This window comes from Oryzias latipes, chromosome 17, assembly GCF_002234675.1.
Source record: "Oryzias latipes chromosome 17, ASM223467v1".
Lineage (NCBI taxonomy): Eukaryota > Metazoa > Chordata > Actinopteri > Beloniformes > Adrianichthyidae > Oryzias > Oryzias latipes.
The window spans coordinates 30610673-30629733 of NC_019875.2; the positions used below are offsets into that span (position 1 = coordinate 30610673).

The following is a 19061-nucleotide window of genomic DNA, read 5'->3' on the forward strand; positions in this document are numbered from 1 at the left end:
CCTTCCTCCCCAGGCATCACTCAACACCAACAGCACAAATGAAAAAGGGGAGGAGCCCCAGCTGATGTGAATGCACCTACCTTTCCTGTTTGCTGCGTTTGCCAGGGCGGGAAAGAAGGAAGGGGGAGGAGTTAAAGTGTCACTGCCGTCTATAAACTTTCATTTTATTTCATGTTTCTGAACAGTTTGTGAAAGAACAGAAGCGGGGGAGCTGCAGCTTTCGTTGGATCATCTCTATGCACTTTAGCTGCAGGTGGAGCGACAAGGCCAAGCCCCCCCCCACCCACGCCCCCCCATGTCAGTCTGTGTCTGCACCGAGGAAGAGGATGTGCTGCTTCATCCCGGAGCTGTCTGAAGCCCTTTTTTAAAGGTCTGCTGGGGTGGGGGTGGGGTGGGGGGTGCGGCTGCAGAACAGGTACCATGACAACAGAGCCAGCAGGGCGGGAGAAGAGGCGGGGCTTCTTCAGCGAGAAGCGTCTGATGTAAATAATGGCTCCCATCACAGACAGGTGAGCGTTCAGGAGTAAGACTGAAGGAAGGAGGCCACGCTCCTGAACGCTCACCTGCTGACAGACAGGTGAGGACACGCCTCCTGCATTTAATCTGCACCAATTATTTAGCTTTGATTGAAAATAGATGCATCATTTAGTGACCAACAAAAATAACCACCCGGAGCAGATTTTTCATCGTCTTCCAGAGTCATAACAGGTCGATGATGTCATGGCTTTGAACCAACAACCTCCGTGGATGGCGAGGTGCCGCTCGGCGCCCTGCCAGCCGCAGCTCTGTTTATGTGAAGTGACCAGTGGTGTTGCCCAAACGCATTTCTGACTTCTGCCTAAGAGGCTTTGACAGACTGGCTGTGCTTTTATTAGAGCGGCGCCGTCAGCTGCCAATTCAACCGCCGCTCGCTCCTCGCAGTAACGCCGAGCGGGCCGAAGCTTTTTCCGTCTGAAACGCAAATCAATTCTTCTCTGGTTCTTCTCCCGTCAGAGCCGAGCTGCAGGTGTGCGAGCGGCGCATGCAGGAGCCTCATTACTGCACCTGATGCAACCCCAGGAAACATCCAAAAGCAGCCGAGCCGCCGGTAAACTCTCACTTTTTGAAGAGGATGATGCCGATGACGAAGACGATGATGAGCACCACGGCCAGGACCGGCCCCATCACCCACAGCATCTCGGCTTGCTCCAGACCCTCGGCCCTTTCCGTTTTCACCAGGATGGGGTCCGAGTACGGACTGGCGGAGAAGGTCATCTGCAAGCAAATTACCCAGAAGGCTTTGAGACAGGAGCACAACAACCCCCCACCCCAAAGGTCAGTCATCAGTAAATGGGCCAACGCCGTTGACCATTTTACCACCACGGTAGAGCCGCCGATCACAGAATGACTGGATTGGATTCCAAGTCACTAATTCAAATGTTTGCAGATTTATGGATTTTCAAAGTCAAGATTTGATTTGATCTCAATCCTTAGTTTTTTTACGTTAATTTTTATACCCAAGATGGTTAAAGAATTCTTTCTCTTTAATGTTTAAGATCTGAATAAATGAGTAAAATGAGGGCGGGGTCATCTGATGTCATGAGTGGGTTAGTTTCCACAGATACGTGTGGACCAGACCGGTCATCTCTGACATCACCCAGAAAATTCTGTTCCGTAAGTGAAGCGTGACACGGGGCGGCCATGTTGATTGAAGATGACTGAGTGGAACAAACAGAAGAAAGTTTTGTTGGCTCCGCCCACCAGCCAAACAAAAAACACCCCTAAGAATTCACACCTTTGAGCTCTAACAAAATCTAAGCAGCTTAAATAATCCAACCCCCCCAGAAGTTTTTATCAACAGAAAATATACGCAACAAGACCAGCTCAGTGGCCTTGTGGTTAGAGTGTCTGCCCTGTAACTGGAAGGTTGTGGGTTCAAACCCGAGTCCTACCAAAGACTTTAAAAATGGGATTTTTCCTGAATGCGGAGAACAAATTTCACACACCTAGGTGTGTGACAGAAAGTGGGACTTTAACTGCAAACGCAACTGGACACTAGTGCAGAGCCACTAGTATTTTGGGTTTTTCAGGTGGTCAGTAATCTTTGAGCTTTAGGACCACGCAGACGGGAAGCGAGGAGCGACAGCTGGCATGAGGCGGCGTGTCCCCGGCTCCTCTGACATTAATAGGGGCGCAGACGAAGAGCCATCTCTTCTTCATTAGTGTTGGTGCTGTGACAGAGGAGGTGGGGGTGACAGTGAGAAGGCTCCTCCACCTCGGTTATAAATGAGACATCTTTCCACTCTGCCTCCCAATGATGGAGATGGAGGAAGGGGAGAGGGGTTGGGGGGCATCAGAGGAGGCAGACGTGGTGATTCAGTACAGGGTTTGAAACAGAGGAAGAGGAGGACAGAGGAAGAGGAAAGACGGCGGCATCTGTCATTAGAGCTCAGCACGCCACCTATTCAGTGTTGATAGGATATACAGGTGGGGAGGGGGGCGTGGAGAGGTGCGCCCATGACAGATTGCAGACTTCGAAAAGAATTGCGCTCGCAGCGTGAAGCGGGAGAGGCTGGGCAGCAGGCAGCAGTAATCCGCATCATTAGCTGCACAGCAGCCTGCTCTTTGGCACGCAGGCAGATATTAATTGGAAAGATAAGCTGAGATGAGCTCACAGAGTCCTGGGCTCCGTCATAACTTGTGTTATCGCTCATTCTCGTGGGCAGCGCCCGGAAAAACCGACACTGCGAGTTCACGTGCAAACGAGCGCGCTCGGATAGTAAAGACGGACAGAAGATCAATCAAGCAGAGAAGTTTTGACATTTCTGTCAATAAAGATGTTAGTTTACCAAAGTGCTTCTCCTCTGTTTCTGTCTGCAAACACAAAGATGCAGAGGAGGAGACCCCCACCTCCTCCGCAGAGGAGGAGACCCCCACCTCCTCCGCAGAGGAGGAGACCCCCACCTCCTCCGCAGAGGAGGAGTCCCCCACCTCCTCTGCAGAGGAGGAGACCCCCACCTCCTCCGCAGAGGAGGAGACCCCCACCTCCTCCGCAGAGGAGGAGTCCCCCACCTCCTCCGCAGAGGAGGAGACCCCCACCTCCTCCGCAGAGGAGGAGTCCCCCACCTCCTCCGCAGAGGAGGAGACCCCCACCTCCTCTGCAGAGGAGGAACCCGTGGTCTCACAGAGAAGCTTCTGATGACACCTCCAGACACACTTTAGGGCGGGGCCCTGCAATGAATCCTGGCAAAATTACGTCCCTTGAGGTGGTCTTAAGAGAACTGCAGACACACCTCCCCTTAAGATGCAGCCCACCCACTGCCTTTTTCAAAGAGGGAGGGGGCAACAATACGACACAAACATGTAAGAATATGTGGAGAAATGCAGCTGCAGCTCACCCTGCATGACCCCCCCCCCCCCATCCTGCAGTTTTGTCCTGACACTTCTATCTCCCCTTTTCCCCCCCACCCATCCACAGACACACTTATACCTATTTATCCAAACAACAACCCCCCCATCTGTGTCTGGGAATAGCATCTGAAGTCAGGAGGTCTCCACAGGTTGTTAAACCACATCTTCCTCTTGCAAAGCTTCTCCATGTGTGAGAAACCTGGGCGTACGAGCTGGGCGTGCACCCTGGGCGTGCACCCTGGGCGTGCACCCTGGGCGTGCGACATGGGCGTGCGACATGGGCGTGCAACATGGGCGTGCGACCTGGGCGTGCGACCTGGGCGTACGACCTGGGCGTGCGACATGGGCGTGCGACCTGGGCGTGCGCCCTGGGCGTGCACCCTGGGCTTGCACCCTGGGCGTGCGACATGGGCGTGCGACATGGGCGTGCGACATGGGCGTGCGACCTGGGCGTACGACCTGGGCGTACGACCTGGGCGTGCGACATGGGCGTGCGACCTGGGCGTGCGACATGGGCGTGCGACCTGGGCGTGCGACATGGGCGTACGACATGGGCGTACGACCTGGGCGTGCGACCTGGGCGTGCGACCTGGGCGTACGACCTGGGCGTACGACCTGGGCGTGCGACCTGGGCGTGCGACCTGGGCGTGCGACATGGGCGTGCGACCTGGGCGTGCGACATGGGCGTGCGACCTGGGCGTGCGACATGGGCGTACGACATGGGCGTACGACCTGGGCGTGCGACCTGGGCGTGCGACCTGGGCGTGCGACCTGGGCGTACGACCTGGGCGTGCGACATGGGCGTGCGACCTGGGCGTGCGACATGGGCGTGCGACCTGGGCGTGCGACATGGGCGTACGACATGGGCGTACGACCTGGGCGTGCGACCTGGGCGTGCGACCTGGGCGTGCGACATGGGCGTGCGACATGGGCGTACGACCTGGGCGTGCGACCTGGGCGTGCGACATGGGCGTGCGACATGGGCGTACGACCTGGGCGTGCGACCTGGGCGTGCGACCTGGGCGTGCGACATGGGCGTGCGACATGGGCGTGCGACATGGGCGTGCGACCTGGGCGTGCGACCTGGGCGTGCGACATGGGCGTGCGACATGGGCGTGCGACATGGGCGTACGACCTGGGCGTGCGACCTGGGCGTGCGACCTGGGCGTGCGACATGGGCGTGCGACATGGGCGTGCGACATGGGCGTGCGACCTGGGCGTGCGACCTGGGCGTACGACATGGGCGTGCGACATGGGCGTGCGACATGGGCGTGCGACATGGGCGTACGACCTGGGCGTGCGACCTGGGCGTGCGACCTGGGCGTGCGACATGGGCGTACGACCTGGGCGTGCGACCTGGGCGTGCGACCTGGGCGTGCGACATGGGCGTACGACCTGGCCGTGCGACCTGGGCGTGCGACCTGGGCGTGCGACATGGGCGTACGACCTGGGCGTGCGCCCTGGGCGTGCACCCTGGGCGTGCGACCTGGGCGTACGACCTGGGCGTGCACCCTGGGCGTGCACCCTGGGCGTGCGACTTGGGCGTACGACCTGGGCGTGCGACCTGGGCGTGCGACCTGGGCGTGCGACATGGGCGTACGACATGGGCTTGCCGGCGGTTGTTGCCACGGTTGTCGCCCTTGCTGGGGCAGCTGGAGTCTAACTTTGCAGCTTCACAGCTGTGAAGTGGACCCCAGTCTGGGGGGGGGGCGCCGTGGCGATGCTCCAATGGCCAGGTCCAAGGACTGTTTCCTCACAGCAGAGCAGAGCCTTACTTGTTTTTATTTTATTTATTTGCATAGTCATTATTATTGTACGTGGGGGGCCATGGGTCATATGTTTTAACGGAGGGGACTGGGGAGGGTGGGTTTTTACTGTAATATTGTGTGTTTTCTGTTTTTAAATGTTAAAGCGCTTTGAGCTGCGCAAAATGCATGAGAAGCGCTATTTTATAAATAAAGTTTGATTTTTGATTTAAACCTATGATCTACATGGGGGGGGACTTTGGGGGGGCAGTCTTTATTGATTCCAGTCCTGTTCTCCTCATGGTATATCTGGCTGTCGTTAAATTATTTGAACTTATTGGGTCATTTTTAGTCGTAGCCCGTTCATTTTACCCCCCCCCCCCCATGAGAGCCGTCAGTCGAGTCTGTTCTGAAATCCAGAGCGATCCCGAGATGATTGACAGCTGCGGCCAACCCGGTAAAACCCGACTGGGTTAAGGATCCGCTGTGCAGGTACACCAGGAGCGCGGGGATTTCAGCGACTCCTTTGAAGTACATCGCGGCTGCACCTCCTCCACTCGTTCCCCCCGCCTCAGAGTGGGGGATTAGTGGGGGAGGGAGGGCTTCTGGGACATGGAAAGCGGCGTTTCAGGGGAATCGGGCTTTACCGACTCTCCTGCCCCGTGACCAGCCCCTCGTCTCCCACTGTACTGCAGCCGCACTAATCAATCTGCCGCCACGCTGCAGGAGGACAGGGTGGGGGGGGTGGCGGAGGTGCTCAGAGGGGAGTGGAGGGGAGGTAAGACTCTGGGATCTGGATTCAGGCGCAGCTCAGCTGCTGAATATGCATGTCCCGTGCAGCCGAGCGGCCCAGAGCAATCCTCTCACTCCTCCTGCGGGGTGAGCGGTGTCGCCCCCCTCATCCCGCGAGAGCCCGCCTCCTCGCCGCTGTCTGACGAGGGCACAGCGCCCCCGCTTAGAGACGCTTGTATGAGCCTTGTTGCTACATCTGCTGTGAACCCCCAGCTGCTATGGAGGCGGGATCTCTGGGGGTTTAGTGGAGGAGGCGGAGTCTGGATGCAAGCGGTCAGCGGCAGAGGAGATGCTGCTGTTCCTCCCCAGCTTCAGAACCCAGAGCAGCAGCTGAGGAGGTTCTGCAGCTGAGGAGGAACCTCCTGGGGAGACAGAAACCTCCTTACGTAGTTGGCCGTGTTGTTGGTCTCCTCGTATCGGAGGACCGCCAGGACGAAGCACAGGTACTCCTGCTGGCTGCTCAGGGGTTTGTTGTAGAAGCCGTTGTACATCTTCTCATCGCCCAGCGTGAAGGTGGCCGGCAGGGAGGTCAGCTTGGCGGCGATGTACGGTTTGGCGGGATCCAGGTGACGCCTGCGCCGGAGGACCGGACCCTCGCTGGACCTGAGGAGCTGAGGAGATCCGAGGAGAGGAACATGGTCAGCACCGATCTTCACGACAGTCCAGAATGATCTTTGAACTAGCAGAACCTGGAATCAAGTCATGAGTGGAGGTTGCCCCCCCCCGGCCTAAATGGCCTTTGTGCGCTCATGCAGCAGAGCAGCACGGCGAGCAATCTGAACGTGACTGCCAGCCCGGCTAATAAACCAGCAGCGGCGCAGGAGCAGCTTTCTGAAATCCGCATGTTGGAGGGAGGAGACGCCACTTAATGACTCTGGGACTTCCACACCGCCTCCGTCCCGTGTTTCTACTGGGATCCTAAACTACAAGCTCAGAACCAACCCGTTCAGATTCACACTCTTAAGGTAAAACCCGGTTTGGGCCTGAGGGGTGACCCCCGACCCGCCACTCACCTCCTCCAGGTCCATGTCGTCGGGGTTCTTCCAGCGCCGCGCCGACTGGGACGAAGGAACCAACACGATGTAGTACCAGCTGCAGAGCAACACACAGGCGTGAGCACAGGGGGGGCTGAAGGTCAAACAGCAGCAAACCAGATCTGCGTCTCGATTAAAGGCTAATGACAGAGAACGCCGCGGCGAGGAGACAGGAGGATCCTGCAGGTTAATGCGGGCGGCTGCACGCATCGCCTTTTGTCAGGGAGACTAGACCGACGGGAATGAGAAACAGCAGAAAGACGTCCCACTGGCTCGGGTGTGCACGTGTCTGCGCGTGCACGTGTCTGCGCTCCTCGGCGGGCTTCTCCCTGAATGTTTGGGCGCAGCTGAAAGTTTCTGCTGGTTGCAGCGTCTGTAAAACGAGCTGCTGCTGACAGAGAGGCAGCTGCTGCTGCCAACCGTCAGTCTGAGAGGAAGAAAACATGTAGAACAAGCCCCCCCCAGCCCCCCACCCTCCTACACAATCCCCAACTCTTTCTGTCAGTCTGCGCTGGAGCGTGACCGGCCCTGACAGCCCTTTAAGCCAATCACGGGCGAGCGCCGCGGTGTGCGCGTGCGGCGGTGGAGACTGGCTCCTGCAGTGGCGGCGTTCTGCTACTGCGATGTTTGGACGCAGCGCCACTGACCTGACGCGAGCGCTGGTCTGCACCGCCGGCAGACTGATGGTTATCCTGCTACCGAGCGCCAGGTGTTTGCTGGGCTTGGCTTGGAGGAGGTCCGGGGCGGTCCTGATGGACACCTGCTGCTGCAGGCCTCCGGCGATGTTGCCGCGGCTCGTCAGCACGAAGGAGTAGTCGGTGTCGGGCTGCAGCTGACTGATGAGCTTCCTCTTCAGGTTTCCCTGCACCTCCACGCTCTGCTGGTTGTAGAGGATCTGAAACCACAGCGGCACATTAACAGAGGAACGCGAGCCCTGAGGGGCCCCGGCCCCTGCTCCTAGCTGGAGGGGGGCATCAACAGAAAACTGCCACATTTACTCTACAGCATGACTGGGGCAGGAGCAGCTGCTTCCCTTCCTGTGACCAGAGTTCTCCTGACGCGGGACTCACCTTGAAAGGAGCCTGGGACTTGTAGTTGGGAGGTAAATCCCAGGTGAGGAGGACAGACGTTTCGGTCACGGCTTTGACGCCAAAGTTGAGAGTCGGGAAATCTAAGATAAAAAAACAACAACCTGATTATTACTGTGATCAAAAACGGACCTTCAGAAAAGTCAGGACACGTGTTCAGGCTGTCGTCATACATGACGAGCTGCATTCAGACACATTCATAAACCACAGGTGCTACATCTATAGCCCTCTATAACCAGATGGTGCCGGCCCACCTCGGCGTGGCGTGTAACGGTATGGAAGATGAGGACACGTGCTCACGTGACGCTGGCATGGAATGAGATTAGAAAGGAATAATCAGGACTACAGAGGGAGGGGGGCCTGATGGGGTCTGAGGCAGCAGGAGGAGGTCAGGAGGTCATTCCTGTGCTGGTGGAGCTGCAGGAGAACCACAAACCCGTCATGGACTCGCCTGACCTCTGAACTACGAGTCTGTAGTTTCTAACAGAGGATCATGGGGGGGTTAGGCTGGAGGGGCACAGGTCCCTTCTCTGTTAAGTTTGTTCTGCTGGATCCTTTGGATCAGAACCTAAACAGCCGTTCTAACAGAGAACGTTGCATGTTCTGGATTGAAGGAAACGCCAGCAGAGACCCGGACCCGACTTGATGATGGTTCTGAACCCCTTTGGATCACCGGCGTTCTCATGAGCAGCTGATGTGTGCTCTGACAGCGTTTGAAATGGAACCGGCTGTGGATTCTGCGTTAGCGTACCGTTGGACATGGTTCTGCTCTGGATGCTGGGGCTCAGGGGGCCCCCGCCCTTGCTGGTGAAGGCCTGCACACGGATGTCGTAGGTGGTGTCGGGGTTGAGGCCCTGGATGTTCATCTGCGTGTCGGTGGTGCGGTTGGTGCTGTTCTGCTGGCTGTTGATGTCCCGGTACACCACCACGTAGGACACGATCCTGCCGTTCCGCTCAGGCAGCAGGGGGGGCTCCCAGGTCAGGCGGGTGCTGGACTGGGTCAGTCCGGTGACCTGCAGGTTGGTGGGGTAGCCGGAGGGCGTGTCCTCGGGGGTGCTGATCTCCTTCACGTAGGCCTCCCCGATGCCGGCCCGGTTGCGGGCGCTGAGGCGGAAGACGTAGGTGGCGCCCTTGTGCAGGCCGGTGACGGTGTAGTGGTCGTCCGTCTTCCTCAGGTCGCGTGAGCTGAACCCCTCCTCGTCCGTGCGCTTGTACTGCAGCTGGTAGCCCATCAGCTCCCCCACCATCTCCTTGGGCGGCTGCCACTGGATCAGAGCCGTGTTGCCGGAGGTGGCGCTGATCATCATGCTGGGCTTCCCCGGGACTGAAAGACGGGAAGAAAACAGCCGAGTGAAAACCCGGAACCCTCGCGGGTCCAGAAGACCCACTTCAGGTTTGTTTTTTTATTTCTTCTTTCTAAAGCCCTGGTCCCACCTGTCCTTACAGGTGGCTAAAGCTGAAAATGGTTAAACGTGCACGGGACACACAGGTGACCCACACCAAACATGGGGGTCTTAGTGAACACGTATGCAACACGTGCTACCTCCCCATTACACGTGAGTAAGGGGGAGGTAGAAAAGATGCAGGCGTGGCGTACAGATTCTCTGTTTTAACCCCCAAAGCCTTCAGACTGTGGAGGATAGTTAGTGCTGTTCACGTGAAACGTGCACGCTCCTCATTGCAGCCTGACTGCTAGAAATGAGCAAATCAGGCAATCGGAGTGTAGTTTGTGTGGACGTCCTACGTGCACTTAGGGATCACGTGCACACACCAGTGTGTGCAGTATTCAGTAAGGAGTCAGTCCTCTCACCTTAACGACTAGAGCGTGGCGTAAGGACGCCGTACGACATCATCACCAGTACGCCATAAGTGCGTCCAACGTCCACCAGCCTAAAGATACACTAACCACACCCACAACATGGTTCGTTCCATTTTCATGGCGTCCCTTAAGGTGGGTGTACGAGCCTCAAGTGAACTGGAAGACACGCCTACGCTCCCCTTAAGGTGCAGTAGCTCCTCTACGACCCCCACGGGCCAAAACCCCACAGAACCCGTCCGGGTAACCCCTCCCTGTACAGGTGCATGTGACTGAACCTAACCGAGGATGGACCCCCCCCAAAAAGCCTGCAGTTTCAGCTGTCGTGTTTCTGTGGGTTGGACTGAAGGTTACCCCCCCAGAGAGGAAAGTGCTGACACTGCTGTTTTAGAGGGGGGGGTTCTCCCCAGGCTCTGACCTGCCCCAGATGTGGTGATGACTTTGGCTTTGCTGCGAGCTCCGTCCCCCTTGGTGGTGTAGGCCGCTACAGTGACAGAGTAGGTGGTCTCAGCCTGCAGCCCCCCAATGATGGCCTCCTGCAACAAGAACACGGTCAGACGGGGAGAAGCGAGGAGCAGGTCCAACCACCATCCCATTAAAACCAGAACGCTGACCCCCTCCCTTCTGACTTCACTTGGACCACAGAGGAGGTTTTCAGGAACCCGGGCGGGACCAGCAGTTCTTCTGGGAGCAGAACCGCTGCTGGTCCCCAAGAGAACGCTGGACCCATGAAGCCACAAACGAAGCAGGAAGTCACCCGTGTGTCCGTGTTCATGCCTGCTGCACGCATGAGCATGCACCCAGAGGAGCAGCAGCGCCGCCGCAGCTGCAGCCGCAGCTGCAGCCGCAGCTGCAGCCGCAGCCGCAGCTGCAGCCGCAGCAGCTCCGTCTGCTCGCCGCAGCTGCAGCAGCTCTACTTTTCTTTAGCCGATTGTTGCTCCTCTGGATGGACGTCGGCACAAACGCAGACACACTCAGGTGGTAGAACAGAAACACACAGAACCGCACACTTCACGCTGAACAAACACACACGCATGAGTCTGCACGCACAAAGTCACAAGTGTCCATGCATGTGCACGTGAGCATGCACGCAGATTTAAATGAACCCCTGTCTGTCCTCCTGCAGGTCCAGTTCTTGGAAAAAAGTTCTGATCCGAGTCGTCCTGGCGTTAGCGGCCGCTAACACGGCTCCATAACCGGCTCAGGCAGCTGCAGAACCGTTCTGACCGGGTTCTTTCAGGTCCAGGAACCCGGAGAAACCTCAGCAGAAAACATTTTCCTTCAGGCACAAACGCTCAGGTCGTCATGGAAACAGATTCTACTGCATTTCTACGCTCTTCAAACGTACGCAGAACGGCGTTTTTGGTTTGAGAAAACCTCGCCTTCTCCTCACGCACTCGCCGGCTCAGGGAGGCGTGCCCGTCTTCAGGGCGCAGACATCCGTCTGAGGCTCGTCACAGTACATTAGCGATCTGGCACGGAGGACGCCGCGGAAACAATGAAGGCGTGTGAAAGACGACAGCATCTGGTCCGTGTCTGTCAGGTGTTAATCAGGGTTTCAGCGGCAGCCCGCCGTGCGGCCGCCGTCTTCCTCAAATGTGCACGCCATCATCTCTGTGTGTCATTTATGAACAACCCGATCGATCAGACGCTAGCGGATCGGTTTTTTCAGCTGTCTGCTGAACATTACAGAAACCCCTCAGAAAACGGGGAACAGCGGTTCTGAAAACCCGATTTTAACGTTTGTTTATCAGACCAAAGTCTGTTGAACGCCGTCCGTCTACACCTGCTCGGTTCTGTGCCGCCTCACAGGCTGCTGGAGCCTGTCCTAACCGCTGCAGGGTGGAGGCGGCGCCACCCAGACCCGCCAGCCTGAATGAACGCCTCGTGACCTGTGAGGAGACCGGACTGTTCTGCTGGTTCTACTTCTACCAGCAGAACTCAGAACCAGGCAGAAATGTTCCTCTGCGATTCTGCAGCTCCAGACACAAATGGGAACACAAACGCACAACAAACACACAACAAACACAAAGACAGTTCCTGCAGTGGTTAAGGTGAAGGATCACACACCCCCTTCCTTCCAAAAACACACAAGCACACACAGCACCCCTGAAGAAGGGGGGCCGGCCCTGCAGGGACACCCAGCACACGCGTGGCGTACTCACGTGTTCGGTGGACTCGTCAATGTTCCACTGATGGGAGAGAAGACACGGGACACGGGGGGGGGACACGGGTCAGAAACAGGACAACAGGAAGCCGAAAAAAAGCACCAGCGTCTTTTTTTCACTGACATTTGAATGAAGATGTCAAAGGAGGAGGAGGAGGAGGAGGGGGGGAGGGGAACAAGCTGGGGAGGGGTACTGATGGGGGGGGGTGCTCTGCCTCGTTTCCAGTTGCTGTGAATCCTGTAAAACTCTGAACACGTCTCCATGTGGACACGGGCCAGACCACGCGGACGACACGCGGGGGGGTCCTCATTACGTTCTAGCGGAGGGGGGGTGCGCGATAAAACTCCAAGCAAAACGGATTTTAACATTTGAGCTCAGAGCGCCATCCCAAACAGGAAGTTTGACCTTTTCTGCTGGAACCTGCTGCGGGGGCGGCGGCTTTGGTGGCTATCAGTGACGGCGAGCTGAAACTCGCCGTCACTGATAGCAGCGTCTGTGGAAGCGCACCGTTTCCACACCTGTAAATGTGATGACTGGCTGTATAAAAGAGGAGTGATGGGGGGGCAGCGTTATGATTGATGGAGCCCCCCCCACACACACGTCCCAATTGAGTCCAGCCAGGAGGCGTGAAGCTTCGCCACGCTGGCGTGAAACGCATGAACGCTCAGAGTTAATGAACCCGCAGAGCAGAAAGATTTAAACACGCAACTTCCAACGTGAAGGCTGACAGGGGGCGTGTCTGTGAGCGCAGGGGAGGAGCCAGCAGGTTCAGGCTGAGGTCACTTCCTGCAGAAGCGCATAGAAGTGAGGGCCTTGTGGGGGCCTCTGCTGGGGGGGCAGAGCTGCTGCCATCAGCTGATCCTGTAGAAGTTGGAGGTGAAGCTGCAGGAAGTTCTGCTGAGAGACGTTCGTCTTCAGTAGAACCTGGAGGGGTGATGCAGAGGTGAGTCATGAGGCGAGTCATGAGCTCACCTGACTCCTGGATCTCGTTATCACTGTGGCGCTGTGTGTGCGTGTGTGTGTGTGTGTGCGTGGGGGGGGGCGTTCTGGAGCCCCTGACTGTGTGGTCTCTAATAACGTCTGAACAGGTCTGTGCAAGTCGGACAGTCGCTGATGCCCCCCCCCCCCCCAGAACGCCTGACGTGACTCAACCGGGGGGGAACAAAACCTGCACGTCTTGGGTATGGGGGGGTGAACCTGATAGCTACGCCCTGCGACGGATTACAGCCTGCCTTTGTGTTTATTGTGTACACGCCACAAATGAGGCGTGGCCGCCGCCAGTTCTGCTTGGACGACCAGGAGGTCACACTCCGTTCAGGTTCCTTCACGGTGCAACTTGGAGAAGGCGGGGAGGAGCAGCAGCCCCCACCTGGAAAAGGTGTGGGGGGTATTTTCTGTTTGGAGTGACTACTCTAAGTGATTGGTTGATTATAAGGGGGGGGGGTCATAACCATGGTAACGAGGCAGTGCAGATGTATCAGCGCTCCAACTGCTAAGCCACGCCCCCCAATGTTTCACACGGAGAACATCCTACAGGAGGAGGATTCTAACACACGGGGGGGGGGGGGGGGGGTCTGAGGATCAGATACAGCAGAAGCTCCGCCCATTCTGCGGTGGAAACAGAAAGCTGAAATCCAAACTGGATGGAGAGATGAAGGGGGGACGAGTGCGTGGACAGCAGAACGGGGGAGCGAGGGGGCGGGGCCTGTTACCTGCGCCTCTGGCAGAGCGATGTCCAGGATGTTGGGCTGACCTCGAGGCTCGCCGTTCTCCAGCCGGGAGAAGATGACCTGGTAGCCCCGGATCTGGCCGTGCTGTTTGCCCTGTAGGGGGGGCTTCCAGGAGACTTTGATGGCCGTGGAGTTCAGAGCCTCCACCTCCAACTTCCTGGGGGGGGCTCCTGGCACTGAAAGAGAGAGACAAGGACGAGCGAGAGAGCGGTCAGGTCTGGTGGGCACTGATGAAGAACCAGCAGAGCCACATCTTCATCATGGTTAGTCTCAGCGGTTAATCACAGCGTGAAGTTAGCGTGTTGTTAGAGTCTCTCAGGGACAGACGATCGTCCGTCCTGACCAACCAGGACGGCGGGAAAAGGAAGACGAAGCAGGGATGTCGTCCATTCAGACACAGCGGAGAGACAGACGCCCAGCAGCCCCCACTCCAGCAAAGACATGAGAGCCGCAGAGGTGAAAGGGTGAAGGCCGCCCCCCGCGTGGGGCGAGGCAGGAACCTACCATCCTCCTTGGTTCTCATCTTCACCGGGGCGCTCTCGGGTCCTGGCCCCACATCAGTGTGGGCCCTCACCCACACCTGATACTCGGTCCACTTCTCCAGGCCGTCCAGCACATAGCTGCTGGCGTCGGCGCCAATGTCCGCCACTTCCTGCCTCTCCGTGTCCTCTCCTGACAGGGCCTGGTAGCTGACCGTGTAGCGCACGATGGCGCCGTGGCGGCTAGCGGCCGGCGGCGCCACCCAACTCACCTTCAGGCTGGTCGAGCTCAGGCTGACTAGATGGACTTCTTGAGGGGGGGCAGATGGAGCTGCGGGGGAGGGGGGGATGGATCAAGCAAAAAAAATAAAACAGGATGCAAACACAAACTAGGGAAGCTTTTTGTTCACAGAGGTCGTCTCTGGATGTGGAACAAAAAGCTTCCCGATAAACACAGAACCTCCTCTGGACTGAGAGGAACGGAAACTCCCCACAGAGCGAGGAGGACACAAGACACCCAGCAGAAGCAGTTTGAGGAGTCGCTGCAGCTGAGGTCGACGGGATGGAACGCTCGGCTGTAATTTAGGGATCAATGGCGTCCAGCGGCGTCCCCTGACATTAAAACTACACATCCCAGTCAGAGACAGACTGAGGCGCTCTGAGAACAGATTTGGTGTCCAAACATCTTCTCCTCCTCCTCCTCTTTCTGCCCTCCTCCTTCCTTCTTCCCCCTCTTGTCCTCCTTCTCCCTCCCCCTTCCTCCTGTCCTCCTTCCTCCTGTCTTCCTCCTCCTCCCTCCTCCTGTCCTCCCTCCTCCTTCCTCCTCCTCCTCCTGTCCTCCTCCTTCCTTCTTCCTCCTGTCCTCCTTCCTCCTCCTGTCCTCCTCCTTCCTCCTGTCCTCCTCCTTCCTCCTGTCCTCCTCTCTCCTCCTTCCTCCTGTCCTCCTCCCTCCTCCTGTCCTCCTCCTTCCTCCTGTCCTCCTCCTCCTCCCTCCTCCTTCCTCCTGTCCTCCTCCCTCCTCCTGTCCTCCGTCTCTCCTCCTTCCTCCTGTCCTCCTCTCTCCTCCTGTCCTCCTCCTTCCTCCTCCCCCCTCCTGTCCTCCTCCCTCCTCCTTTTTCCTGTCCTCCTCTTTCCTCCTTCCTCCTGTCCTCCTCCTCTCTCCTCCTTCCTCCTGTCCTCCTTCCTCCTCCCTCCTCCTCCTTCCTCCTGTCCTCCTCCTCCTTCCTCCTGTCCTCCTCCTGTTCTCCTCCTTCCTCCTGTCCTCCTCCTTCCTCCTGTCTTCCTCCTTCCTCCTCCCTCCTCCTGTCCTCCTCCTTCCTCCTTCTTCCTGTCCTCCTCTTTCCTCCTTCCTCCTGTCCTCCTCCTTCCTCCTCCCTCCTCCTTCTTCCTGTCCTCCTCTTTCCTCCTTCCTTCTCTCCTTTTCCTTCCTCCTCCCTCCTCCTGTCCTCCTCCCTCCTCCTTCTTCCTGTCCTCCTCTTTCCTCCTTCCTCCTGTCCTCCTCCTTCCTCCTCCCTCCTCCTGTCCTCCTCCTTCCTCCTTCTTCCTGTCCTCCTCTTTCCTCCTTCCTCCTGTCCTCCTCCTTCCTCCTCCCTCCTCCTTCTTCCTGTCCTCCTCTTTCCTCCTTCCTTCTCTCCTTTTCCTTCCTCCTCCCTCCTCCTGTCCTCCTCCCTCCTCCTTCTTCCTGTCCTCCTCTTTCCTCCTTCCCCCTGTCTTCCTCCTTCCTCCTGTCTTCCTCCTTCCTCCTCCCTCCTCCTGTCCTCCTCCTCTCTCCTCCTTCCTCCTTCCTCCTCCCTCCTCCTGTCCTCCTCCTTCCTCCTGTCCTCCTCCTCCTCCCTCCTCCTTCCTCCTGTCCTCCTCCTTCCTCCTTCCTCCTGTCCTCCTCCTTCCTCCTCCCTCCTCCTGTCCTCCTCCTTCTTCCTGTCCTCCTCTTTCCTCCTTCCTCCTCTCCTTCTCCTCCCTCCTCCCTCCTCCTGTCCTCCTCCCTCCTCCTTCTTCTTCCTGTCCTCCTCCTCCTCCTTCCTCCTCCTGTCCTAACTGACTCCACAGTTGAGCTGAAACAGCGTCTGGAATCAAACATGCGGGACGTTGGGGTCTGCTTCTGCAAAGACCTGACTGAAGGAGCAGTCCTCTGCAGTCCAGAGGGCCACAAACTTATCCAGAACTGAAAGCAGAGGGTTCACATACTTCATGCAGCTCAGAACACCAACCGACCCACACAGCATGCAACCAAATACTGATCAAAGTAATCAACCAAGACGTGCAAACAAACAGAGGGGGAACATGTGCCAAAGCAAACGGGGAAACAGTTGAGAAAGTTCTGATGATGGAGGAGACGGGTTCTGTTTGTCCACATGAAAATCTGCAGGACCAAAGGAAAACGCAGACGCCTGTCAGGCAGCAATGAGGGATTAGTTAGGGTCTCTGAACGCAAGGATGCAAATCCTTCTGTTTGTATTTATTTAGATGAACATACATGCGTTTGAGAGGTTTTCCTCCTTCACTTCCAGTTTACTGAACTACTTAAAATGTAGCTGATCAAAGTATTTTAGAATTAATGCATTAAGCCCATCAGAATTTCTGCTACACAATTAAAAAAGACAAAAATTTAGTTTAAAAGGATGGAAGATTTTCTCTACAGAATGAAACTAAAGAAAGATTTGTTTCAATTCAAATTATGAAAAATCTAAAACTATCAAATAAAGAAACTTCATCTTTAAAAAACGTGTTAAAACATTTCAGCCATTTTTTAAAGTTTTGAGTAAAGCTCCTTAGTGGGGGGGCGCGTGCTAAATAAAGATATAAATAAAGTGTAAAATATTGAATGACAGCCTTTGGTCGTAGCGTTAGGACATGTCAGCTGTTAGCTAATTTCATACAAACGCGCTGCAAGAAATGCACGTTTTTCTGCTGCATAACCACGGCGTCACTCTGTTGGTTGTACATCTACGCTGCATGAACACGCCGGCGGCTCGTCCTGCTGCAGAAATCCTGTCTGTTTTGGGTTGGGATCACTTCTGCATCAGCGTGTACCGACAAAAGCACGTCGTTCCTTCACACTGTGACGCGGCGCCGCTCTGAGGCTCAGCGGTTACTGAAGTCAGCGTTTGAATGGGCCCACTGGTGTGAACAGGAACCAGTCAGCTGACAGTAGCGAGTCTGTGATTCACTGGAATGAGGCGTCACAGTCCAGGACGGGGCGTCTGTGAGCTAACGGGTCTGCGCCCCTCCGGGTCACAACCTGGTTCCCTCTGAAGGGAGAGCAGCTTCCTTTGGTCCGAAGGTTCCATGTGTGAGTCAGAAGCTGTTTGAGGAAGTCGGTGTGCGATTTGCATCCAGTCAGAGACAAAAGAGTCGGCAAACAGGGAGGTAGCACACGACAGGGAGGAAGACAGTCACGTACCTCTGACACGGGCCTGCCCCCACATAGACGGACAGAAGGGTTAGTGCTGGTGACGGGGGGGGGGACTGACTCAACTTGACATTCAAGGTGCTCCCTTTGTGTTTTGGGCTCAATCAAACACAACTCTTTGCTCACAGAGAGATAAAGACCTGCGACTGTCTCAGCCGGCGGCGGGTGGGGCTCCGAAATCACCGGTTAGTCAACAGCAAGCAGTGAAGCGAGACGACAGAGACCCCCCAGGGGAGAAAAACGGTGTACTTACTGGACTGAGCGGTGCGGGCCTTGATGGGTTGAGTGTAGACGCCCAAGCCCATTTCAGAACGGGCCGCCAGCGAAAAGTGGTACAGAGTGTCGGGCTTCAGGCCGTCCACGGCGTGGGAGCCGGCCGGGTCGAACCTCACGTACATCTGCAGAGAAAACCACGTTTTTGGGTATGGGGGGGTCACCGCCGTGCATGAACGGCAACAGTGGGCACGGGCAAACCTGTGAGCCGCAGGTGACCCGCCAGAAACACCAAGGTAGAGGCTCAGAGAACCCGCAGAGAGAAAACGCTCACCGACGTTTTCCTACCTTCATGCTGCGGCGACAGTTAACACTTCTACAACACGTACGGGGAGGAAGGGGGGGAGGTACAACCCCCCCAACTGTAGACTGTGTTCGTGTGAAACGTGCGTGCTCCTTATGTGCGTTCAGGCGACCACTTCTAATGAAAGCTGAACGTAAACACGCATAGAGGTGCAGTTTTGGCGTCTGCGTTCAGGCGTCGCTACCCGAGGTTCCATGTCCGGTTTCAGGCTCTGCGTACAAAATGTGAATTGAAAGTTAAACCAGTTGAACCAATCAGGGACCCAGATTCGGTAGCGACATGCGGATGGAGATCGAAGCGCCAACGGTCTGAAGATTTCACATCCTTAGATACACTAACCACACCCACCATAATGGTACGTTCCATTTTTATGGCGTCTCTTCAGGTGGTCGTACGAGCTTCAAGAGAACTGAAAACACGCCTGAACTCCTCCCCTTAAGATGCGGGCGGCCGCTCTTCTCTACAACCCTCCACGGACCGGGACCACCCAACACCCATCCGGGTCACCCCCGGTGACGGCACAAGCGACTAAAACTTTAGCCATCAACGAGCTGCAGCAGAACCAAAAGCCGTGTCCAGCAGCTGTTTGTCAGAAGAACATTCACAGAACCTTCAGTGGGTTTGAGTCCAGACAAAGCCGGGCTGACCCGCGGGTCTTCACCTTGTTGTCCGTGCCGTCCTCCCAGTACTGCAGCTCATACTGAGTGATGGGATCTTGGACCGGCCACAGCCAGGACAGCCGGATCCGAGTGTCCAGCTCCGCTTCAGCCTCGAAGCTGGACGGCTGGGCGGGGACTGCAAAGGAGATAAACGTTAACCCCGCGGTCAGGCGT

At 56.7% G+C, this 19061-nt stretch overlaps 2 protein-coding genes across 21 annotated transcripts in view; one reads left to right on the top strand and one right to left on the bottom strand.

Annotated features, from left to right (window-relative positions):
* The window catches only part of LOC101168742 (receptor-type tyrosine-protein phosphatase F), a 145491-nt gene that overhangs the window by 25936 nt on the left and 100494 nt on the right, over window positions 1-19061 (bottom strand). For 6 of the 20 annotated variants that reach the window (XM_023965255.1, XM_023965260.1, XM_023965258.1 and 3 more), the window contains 13 exons: window positions 18890-19023; window positions 17905-18049; window positions 14268-14573; window positions 13746-13939; window positions 12031-12057; window positions 10284-10401; window positions 8801-9373; window positions 8032-8132; window positions 7609-7856; window positions 6941-7019; window positions 6314-6538; window positions 1100-1254; window positions 81-92 (listed from right to left, as the gene is read on the bottom strand). In XM_023965255.1, the coding sequence (XP_023821023.1) occupies window positions 81-92; window positions 1100-1254; window positions 6314-6538; window positions 6941-7019; window positions 7609-7856; window positions 8032-8132; window positions 8801-9373; window positions 10284-10401; window positions 12031-12057; window positions 13746-13939; window positions 14268-14573; window positions 17905-18049; window positions 18890-19023 (2317 nt within the window). The remainder of the gene's footprint in view (window positions 1-80; window positions 93-1099; window positions 1255-6313; window positions 6539-6940; window positions 7020-7608; window positions 7857-8031; window positions 8133-8800; window positions 9374-10283; window positions 10402-12030; window positions 12058-13745; window positions 13940-14267; window positions 14574-17904; window positions 18050-18889; window positions 19024-19061) is intronic. The other 14 variants (XM_023965273.1, XM_023965264.1, XM_023965262.1 and 11 more) reach the window with 7 other exon arrangements.
* On the top strand, window positions 2593-3279 carry LOC110016990 (cell wall protein RTB1-like). Its single transcript, XM_020711380.2, has one exon. It carries the CDS (start codon window positions 2645-2647, stop codon window positions 3176-3178), a length of 534 nt encoding a protein of 177 aa, XP_020567039.1. The 5' UTR covers window positions 2593-2644; the 3' UTR covers window positions 3179-3279.

Excerpts from the sequence above, each read along its gene's own strand:
- LOC110016990 (XM_020711380.2), top strand. The coding sequence starts at position 2,645 with ATGAGCTCACAGAGTCCTGGGCTCCGTCATAACTTGTGTTATCGCTCA.